Source organism: Salvelinus namaycush, chromosome 34, assembly GCF_016432855.1.
Source record: "Salvelinus namaycush isolate Seneca chromosome 34, SaNama_1.0, whole genome shotgun sequence".
In the NCBI taxonomy this organism is placed as follows: Eukaryota; Metazoa; Chordata; class Actinopteri; order Salmoniformes; family Salmonidae; genus Salvelinus; species Salvelinus namaycush.
Genome location: NC_052340.1, coordinates 39,705,177 through 39,714,641, shown reverse-complemented (window position 1 = coordinate 39,714,641; position 9,465 = coordinate 39,705,177). Strand labels below are relative to the sequence as shown.

Genomic DNA, 9,465 nt, shown 5'->3' with positions numbered 1-9,465 from the left:
CTCCAGTCTAGTAGGTGGCGGTAATGCAACATTTATTGGATGCCATCCGCCGTTAAACTTTATCGAAGAATAATTATTTGTGTAGTCAACTTTTCTGTAGTTGGGGATAGTTATTTAACGTCGTTGCCTTGTGAATATTTACCATTGTAGTTGGCGTAGCTACATTACATAGCTTATAATGTACTGAACTGTTCAGCAAAATAATTACCCCAAGAGAAAGACGGCGTGGGTGAGTATCTATAAAATATACTATCTAGCTAATTTTAGCTATCTTCAGCTAGCTTTTGCCGGGGTGGCAAAGGAGAAAGTCCGTAAGCAACACATTTGACTCTATCTTTCAAGTTAGGTTTGCCAGCTAACGTTAGCTAGTTATTAAACACTAGGACTAGGTCATTTAAATTCGTCTCAATGATCTTGAATTTGTGCTTAGACAGATATTTTTTAATGTTCTATTAAGACACATTATAGCTGGCTAACAACAGTAAGTTAGCCAGTAGCTAGCTAGCAAGCCAGCACAGCTAACGTTAAGTAGCTAGTTGAATACAATTTGTGACTCAACCTTATGGCATGTTGCTAGTTAGTTGGCCTCATCTCATAATTATACGTACAGACGTTGTATGCTTATTGCAGTAATCTCTAATGTGACTATACTTATTAGGACTTATGCCATGACCGTTATGAAAATACATGCCATTGTATTTTTATAGTAGTAACCATAATATGTGGAATGGGTTGATAACACAACACAAATTACACTGCTGCACCCAAGTTCCCCAGAGACCCACTGTCTTCCACTGGTATGCAACGTTTTTGGGGACATTCTCCCAAATAAGACAGTTTGTTTATTGTATGAAGATGGACATACACACACAGCATAGTGGGCCCAGCCACATTCCATGCTAGGGGAAAGGGAAATCGAGAGGAAGATACTGATTGGGTGGGTGGCTTCCTCCAGCCATTGTGTTCACAATGTTTTCGACTATTGGTGTTTACGTATGACCACGTTGGCCAACTCTGGTCTCATTTCAGTCAATGACTATAAATGTAAGGTTTCAGATTTCAGTCCTTTCCCAACTGTCACCTTGTTAGTCTGTCATCTCAGCAGAGGCCAGGGCTTTGAGGGCAAGGCCTAAAGAAAGCAGTGGTTTTCTATTGCCTCCCCTCCACCAGGTATGATCTGCAGGGCCAGTGAGAGGCTGTGGCGGCCCCCCCAGTAGCTCTCACCACGGCGGGGGACATCAAGACCTCCGTCTGCAGGGTGGTCATCTACCTTCAGAGGGACATGTCCGGGGACAGCTGCCAGCTCCCCCTGCACCGGCTATGCCTCCAGACCCAGGCCATCTCCACTGACTCCCAAGCCATCAGACCTCCCTATGAAGGTATACATGGACCAGCGGTGTGTTATACATTTACATTACATTTAAGTCATTTAGCAGACGCTCTTATCCAGAGCGACTTACAAATTGGAAAGTTCATACATATTCATCCTGGTCCCCCCGTGGGAATTGAACCCTGGTCCCCCCGTGGGAATTGAACCCACAACCCTGGCGTTGCAAGCGCCATGCTCTACCAACTGAGCCACACGGGACATTATGAATGAATGTGCCAATATCCTCTGTTTTATGTAGGCTATACAGTGTGCTAGGCTGACTGTTTTGTAATGTGTATGATATCTTTTACATTCTTGTATGGTGATGCCAAAGAGACATTTCCATCCTATTCTCCCCCCCCTCCCCAGCCTCCCAGATGGTGTGTCCCAAGTCCAAGACGTGCAGCTACAGAGCAGCGTTGGGCCTGGGTAACAAGTATGTGCGTCTAAACGTAGGGGGGACCCTATTCTACACCACGCTGCAGGTGCTCACTAGGCAGGACTCCATGCTGAAGGCCATGTTCAGTGGCAGGAAGGAGGTCTTCATTGACAGAGAAGGTGCGAAAGACTGTCAATTAACAATTTACAAAAGCTGAGTTCCCTGTCGCTCTTATGTGATCAGAAACATAGAGGAAACTCTACTTAGTCTTATATAGACTTCAGAATGGAACAGGTGGCTAAAGCAACAAATATCAGCAATAATTAGCATATTTCTGTGTATCTTTTTTATGATGTGCCATAGGACCTGTACATCAAAATGGTATTTGTAATCTAAAAATCTGACCGGAATTGACCGTTTCCTTTCACTTGCCTTGCATGGTCCTTTCCAGGCTGGATCCTGATAGATCGTTGTGGGAAGCACTTTGGCTCCATCCTGACGTACCTGCGGGAGGAAGCGGTCACCTTGCCCCCTGCCAGGCAGGGGGTTCTGGAGCTGCTGGCTGAGGCCAAGTATTACCTGATCCAGGGTCTGGTGGAGCTGTGCCAGGGAGGCCTGCAGGTCAGTGACACAGAGAGAGACGTGTGCTACGAATGCCCCATAGGACTCTGGACAGAATTATGGCACTACATAGGGAATGGGGTGCTTGGGGTGCAGGCTGTGTGATCCAACCTGCAGCTTTGCTAGATCCTAAATCGGTGCATGAAGGCAACATACTGTACTGTAATGTGTGTTTGTTTGCTGCCGTTTTGGTTGCTTCCTCGTGTTGTGATACTTGCTTTAACCAGTTTGTCTACTCTGTTAGTGGCTGAAGGACAACAGTACTGTTTGTTTACTATAAGTGGCAGTTAGGGCTAACACAATTACCATATAACTGATGGTTATGGATGAAGACGGTCGTGAAAATAAAATGACCATTAAAAGAAAAATGGTATTGTGGAATGAGCAGCTGACTGAAGACGGGAGTCTAGTTGAGTCTGTTTCGGCCGTAACGTGGACTCTTAACAATGGGATTAAACGTTTTTTGTTCCTTGCTGAAGCAAGTAAACGGGTCTTTAGTTGCCTAGGCAATGCCCCCCACAATGCATCAGCAGTAATGTCATTTGAGTTGAATTGACAAATCACAGCACATATACTATAAATAAAAAAGTATGTGGACACCCCTTGAAATTTGTGGATTCTGCTATTTCAGCCACACCTGTTGCGGACAGGTGTATTAAATCGAACACACAGCCATGCGATCTCCATAGACAAACATTGGCAGTAGAATGGTCTTACTGAAGAGCTCAGTGACTTTCAACGTGGCACTGTCATGGGATAACATTTCAAGTCAGTTTGTTTCATTTCTGACCTGCTAGAGCTGCCCCGGTCAACTGTAAGTTCTGTTATTGTGAAATGGAAATGTCTAGGAGCAACAACGGCTCAGCCCTGAAGTGGTAGGCCACACAAGCTTACAGAACTGGACCGCCGAGTGCTGAAGCCTGTAAAAAAACGTCTGTTCTCAGTTGCAACACTCACTACCGAGTTCCAAACTGCCTCTGGAAGCAAAGTCAGCACAAGAACTGTTCGTTGGGAGCTTCATGAAATGGGTTTCCGTGGCAGAGCAGCCACACACAAGTCTAAGATCACCATGCGCAATGCCAAGCATCAACAACAGTTACCCACGAAGCATCGTTACCCATCGCTCCACAAAAGCCGCGGCCCTTGCAGAGCAAGGGGAACCACTACTTCAAGGTCTCAAAGCGAGTGACGTCACCGACTGAAACGCTATTAGCGCGCACCACCGCTAATTAGCTGGCCATTTCACATCCGTTACATTACCACATTGTAGGCCTGTTACAATACATGAATCATGACGGTTTTGACAAATATCCACTTGGTTAGATCAGATTTGTTGAATGCGCGCCAATCCGGCGTCCTTCCTCTATCCCCCAAGGTCTGCGTTCCATTGACCTCTTTACCTCATCTATGCTGACGTTTGATGTGATATGCTCTACACTTGTGGTAGTTTAGTAAATACACGTTTCTACGCTTGGGTTGTATACCATATACTGGAGTATTTGGAAAAGTCCACAGGATGGATTTTCAATACCATTTTAAACAATTTCTTAATTATTCTTTAAAATATATATATATATATATATATTTGAATCTTTTTAACTACTTAAGTAAATACCTGCAGTCAACTTGTTCAAAACGTTAGACGATAGAGAACATTGCGTCACATTATGAAGCTTACGGTAGTGACACACAATGATGAGAGGCCGGAGTCTTGTGAGTCACTCTCTGTCATGCAGTATGCTCCGGGTGATGAAATTAACACGATGGAATTCACAACTAAATGTTTACCAGCTAGATATCTTTTAACTAAGTTAACTGTCTAAAATGTGCTAAATGATCTGCAGTTGTGCATTTGGTTTGTTAATTAAATAACTAGTTATCTTAAGGGGGTTAGCATCTTCCAAATCAACCATTCGCTTGCTAACAGTAGAGAATCCCTTGCTAACAGTAGAGAATCCCTTCTTGGACCCAAGAGCCTTGCTGGCTAATATTTGTTTTGGGGGGTCCGGCGAACTGTGAGTAGCATTTTTGAGGTAGTTGTATACTTCACAGGAGGTCGGTGGCACCTTCATTGTGGAGGACGGGCTTGTGGTAATGGCTGGATTGGAATCAGTGGATTGGTTTCCGTTTGCTCCGTTCCAGCCATTATTATGAACCGTCCTCTGCTCAGCAGCTCCCGCTGGTTTACTTGTATTAGTTTAAGGTCAGAAATCTTACAAAATGTTCAATGCGCTTGTTAGCATTTAGTTAGCGTGGATGAATTTTCGCCAACATTCTGCAAATTTTCTCATCAACGTAACATTTGATTCCAATGCAATTTTCTGTTCCCAAAACTAAAATCTGTAACGAACGCAGTGGACAAAGTTTTTTAGACTTTTAGTCTTTGCAAAAGTTAAAAAAAAATTGCATTGTTTTAGAAAAGTGCAAAGGCGAATTGAGTTAGTGCACACTTCACAGAGTAGGCGTTCCCTAACGGAAATATTTAAATGTATGCTAGAATGTGCTAGAATACCGCCAAATACAATCTTGCCAACTCATGTTTGGCTCTGCCTATCGCCTTGCTTGTTCTGCCCACCATGACTCATTTATTCCCATTGGAAACGACAGGCTGTGGCTTATCTTAGTTATAATCATCTTTGGGAGCTTTGTGAGGTGATAAAGTAACTCTTCTACTGTTTGCCAGCCATATATCTTAGAACTATTAAGTTAAATTTCTAAGATGTGCTAAATTCTCTCCAGCTGGGTTTTTGCTAATGTTAGCTAATTGGCTAACGTTAGCTTGCAGCCCACAATCCTCTCCTGGATTAAGATCCTATAAGAGGCTATTTTTTTATATTTTTGAAACAAAACAATGTGCCCCCTTGTGTTCACTACCGGTAATGTCATATATCCCGGGATCGTATGGAAGTCTGGATACAGCCCAACCCTAGTTACAACAATGCTTAACCTCTTTACATGTAAGGGTTGAGGGTTAAGTTTCCAGTCCATTCCAATTCTGTGAGCATGCTTCAATCAGTAAAGGAACTTTGACCTAACCTCGCCTTCTGACCTCACTGAGTTGTTGAAATGGCATTGACCCGAGCCATCGTATATGTCCTGACACACAGCCTTTTGTATTGTTCAGCAGCACAGAGCCAGTGGGAATGGAACCAGGCATTGTTTAGACTGCTTCTGGCCCTTTTTCTCGCTATATACTGTAACAGGCTGCCTGTGGTGTCTTATGTACTGTAACAGGCTGTCTGTGGTGTCTTATGTACTGTAACAGGGTGTCTGTGGTGTCTTATGTACTGTAACAGGCTGCCTGTGGTGTCTTATGTACTGTAACAGGATGTCTGTGGTGTCTTATGTACTGTAACAGGCTGTCTGTGGTGTCTTATGTACTGTAACAGGGTGTCTGCTATGTACTGTAACAGGGTGCCTGTGGTGTATTCTATGTACTGTAACAGGCTGCCTGTGGTGTCTTATATACTGTAACAGGCTGTCTGTGGTGTCTTATGTACTGTAACAGGCTGTCTGTGGTGTCTTATGTACTGTAACAGGCTGTCTGTGGTGTCTTATGTACTGTAACAGGCTGCCTGTGGTGTCTTATGTACTGTAACAGGCTGTCTGTGGTGTCTTATGTACTGTAACAGGCTGCCTGTGGTGTCTTAAGTACTGTAACAGGGTGTCTGCTATGTACTGTAACAGGGTGCCTGTGGTGTCTTCTATGTACTGTAACAGGACCAGAAAGAGCTGTCTCTGTGTGTAATCCCTGTGATCACCTCTGCCAAGGAGGAGGTGAGACTGATCCAGGCCTGCACCAAGCCTGTAGTAAAGCTGCTGTACAACCGAAGCAACAACAAGTACTCCTATACAAGGTACTACTACTACTACTACAAGTCAAGTGCCTTACAAAATGGCAGCTCTATGCTTGTTCTATTGTTTGGAGAGTCACTAATAGGTAATGACTGCTGGTAAGTGCTTCGTGAGGGCCTCTAAAATACTCATCATGTACTGTGTTGACAATGAAATACTTACTGTACTTCTTGACCCGTGGGCTGTATTCCTCCACAGTAATTCAGACGACAACCTGTTGAGGAACATTGAGCTGTTTGACAAGCTGTCTCTGAGCTACAATGGCCGTGTTCTCTTCATCAAGGACGTGATCGGTGACGAGATTTGCTGCTGGTCGTTCTACGGACAGGGACGCAAACTGGCAGAGGTCTGCTGCACCTCCATAGTCTACGCCACGGAGAAAAAACAGACCAAGGTTTGTTCAGAGTCACACTCACTCACTCACTTACTCACTCACTCCTTCACTCACACTACTTTTGCCCAGCAGCTAATCTTCATGTTGGCCCTGTCCGTCTGTCTATCCCAGGTAGAGTTCCCGGAGGCCAAGATCTACGAGGAGACCCTGAACGCTCTGCTCTATGAGACACTTCCTGTCCCTGACGACACCTTATTGGAGGCCACACGCCGTCGCCACGCTCACTGCGGTTCCCACAGTGAGGAGGAGGAAGGCCCCACCCACTCGGGGGCGGACCTTAGGGAGCGCGTGCGCCGTATCCACGTCAAGAGGTACAGCACCTACGACGACCGGCCGCTGGGACACTAAGGATGCATCTCAAATGGCGCACTATGAAGTGTACTACCAAGTGTACTACTAATCCTTCAACTCCTTGTCTCCTGGTCAGTCACATCTCAAAGAGAGCCTCCTCAAAAAAATGGGTCAGATGATTCATCATACTTATCAGCAACACCAATTGCTTCTACTGCAGTCCTTGGTGAGAGTTAGTGTTGGCTCCCAAATGGTGCCCTATTTCCCCATCCTATGCCCATATGGCACTGGTCAAAAGTAGTGCATTATGTAGGGAAAAGGGTGCAAGAGAAAGGAAACTGGTTCCCCGCTGGCTCTTCACTCATTCACAAACACCCACCGCTGAGGCACTGTTGTCAGTGGTCTCACAAATATGGCCTTGGGCACAAAATGGCTGCCATGCTGCATCACCCTGGTGCCTGACAGACTTTTTGTCGATGGACAACTGATGATTTTAAAAATGTTGATGCTTATGCTATTTCTCCTTTTTTCAATTTATATAGAACTCTCTTCTTCACAATCAATCAAAATGACGATCTTCATGTTTATACCTCGGTCTAGAATGGAACCGATAAGATATATTTTCCCACGTGAGCTTTTATTCAGATAATTTAATATTTTATTCAGATAATTTAGGCTTTTTATTCAGATAATTTAGGCTGCATTCTATTTTCTGTATTGTGCACTACTTTTGACCAGGGTCCAAATGTAGTGCACTACAGAGTACAGAAGTGTGGGTAAACACAGGCGACTATATTGATAAGTCACCTTGTCCGAGAGAGAGTTGCATCATCAAAACGTCACGCCAGGGTAAGTCAACGTGAAACACAGCCCTTATTTTAAGTGTTTCTAAAATCTAGGAGGGAAAATAAATGGTGGAAGTACGATTGGAACCATTTCCCTGTTTGACCGCTAGGTTTTATGGGTATTGTGGGGATCTATATAGGGAATAGGGTGCCATTTGAGACAGTCCTATACTGTCATCACTTCAGCAGCCAATCACATATCAGATAGGTCTACAGACTACTAATAGGTAGCCATTAGACACAGGTTCATTTATTATACAGCTATAGACCATTTCTTTTGGCGTTGTGTGACAAGTTATAGATTCAAAATCAGCTATCATAGCCCTATTGCCTTCTGTGAATAGATGGAAGACGGTGAATGTTTTTTTTTTTTTTGAGTATATTTATAGTTTTGAGATTTTCTCATTTCACATTTTGACATATAATCATGCCAAAGACTTTCAATGAAATTAACACGAGGGACACATTCAGCGACGTCTATGAATCGTTCATCCTCGTTACCAGATACTTCGGCCCAATGCTTTGTGCAGTAGCCCCCGTGGGGGGACGAGGTTAATGAATGGCAGATCGTGCTTATTAACAATTTTAATCAAGTATTCACTCAAGACATTTCCTCTTAACACTTAAGAGCCTCTTGTGTTTTTAATGCAGTTGAATCTTTATTCCTTTTTGTTTTTCACTTGGTTTTCCGTAATAAAAACGTTTCAAATAATAATACAACACAAATAGCCCAGTCTTTGTGTCACAGTGTTAGGTTCTAATTCTCAGAGTAAATAAACTCTACGGACATTATGAAAGCTTAAACCAAGTTTATTCTTCCCAACTTCCCAAGTTTATTCTTCCCAGAGGATCAATACAGCTGCATCAGACAAAACATGTTTACACCAACACAAGTATATGTGTGTATATATGTATACATATACATATGTGTGTGTGTGTATATATATATATATATATATATATATATATATATATATATACACATATATATATACACATATATATTTTATACTCCAATTTAGATGCACTCCTCCTCTTCTCCAACATTACATCTTTTATGGTTTGACAGGAAGTGATGGGGTAATAACTGTTCCTTCTCCCTTAAGGTGACCTGACCTCAACCCCGTTGATGCCTAATCCAAAGGTCTCCACCCGTATCACCTATAGCAATCCTGTGACTTCCTCCCGTCTACCCAGCACATTCCAAAGCCATCTGGCTCCTATAGATAACCATTAACTTGTGATGTAAAAACCAGTCTCTATCGTTCCGCGTATACTATAGTATTACTCCTGATGTATCATGTGTCTAGTATAAGAAGTTTAACCCAGAATCTAACGACAGGCTTCACTGTGCTGCTTAGCAGAATAGCTTCCTCGCTCTCATTGCTTTCTCACTCAGGCACGACTACGTGGCCTCTCACAGCTCCAACTCCATCATCAAGTTCGCTGACGACACAACAGTAGTAGGCTTGATCACCAACAATGACCAGACAGCCTACAGGGAGGGAGGGAGGCACTCTGACTGCGTGGTGCCAGGTAAACAACCTCTCCCTCAATGTTACCAAAACAAAGGAGCTCATTGTGGACTTCACGAGGAACCAGGCTGGACACGCCCCCATCCACATCAACGGGGCCGCCGTGGAGACGGTCAATAACTTCAAATTCCTCGGCGTACACATCTCCGAGTAGCTGAAATGGTCTAACCACACGG

General features: G+C 43.7%; 1 protein-coding gene across 1 annotated transcript; it reads left to right on the top strand.

Annotated features, from left to right (window-relative positions):
• The first annotated feature begins 39 nt into the window (after nucleotides 1-39).
• LOC120028668 (BTB/POZ domain-containing adapter for CUL3-mediated RhoA degradation protein 2-like) lies at nucleotides 40-8,469 on the top strand. The gene is made up of 7 exons (XM_038973878.1): nucleotides 40-229; nucleotides 1,171-1,379; nucleotides 1,739-1,927; nucleotides 2,200-2,369; nucleotides 6,090-6,226; nucleotides 6,423-6,618; nucleotides 6,730-8,469. Exons 2-7 carry the CDS (start codon nucleotides 1,283-1,285, stop codon nucleotides 6,964-6,966), a joined length of 1,026 nt encoding a protein of 341 aa, XP_038829806.1. The 5' UTR covers nucleotides 40-229; nucleotides 1,171-1,282; the 3' UTR covers nucleotides 6,967-8,469.
• Nucleotides 8,470-9,465: the final 996 nt, after the last annotated feature.

What these genes read in the sequence shown, in the direction of transcription:
- LOC120028668 (XM_038973878.1), top strand. Translation starts at nt 1,283, where the DNA reads ATGTCCGGGGACAGCTGCCAGCTCCCCCTGCACCGGCTATGCCTCCAG. An exon ending in TGTGCCAGGGAGGCCTGCAG is followed by an intron (nt 2,370 to 6,089) that starts GTCAGTGACACA and finishes GTACTGTAACAG; the next exon opens with GACCAGAAAGAGCTGTCTCT. An exon ending in AACAAGTACTCCTATACAAG is followed by an intron (nt 6,227 to 6,422) that starts GTACTACTACTA and finishes ATTCCTCCACAG; the next exon opens with TAATTCAGACGACAACCTGT.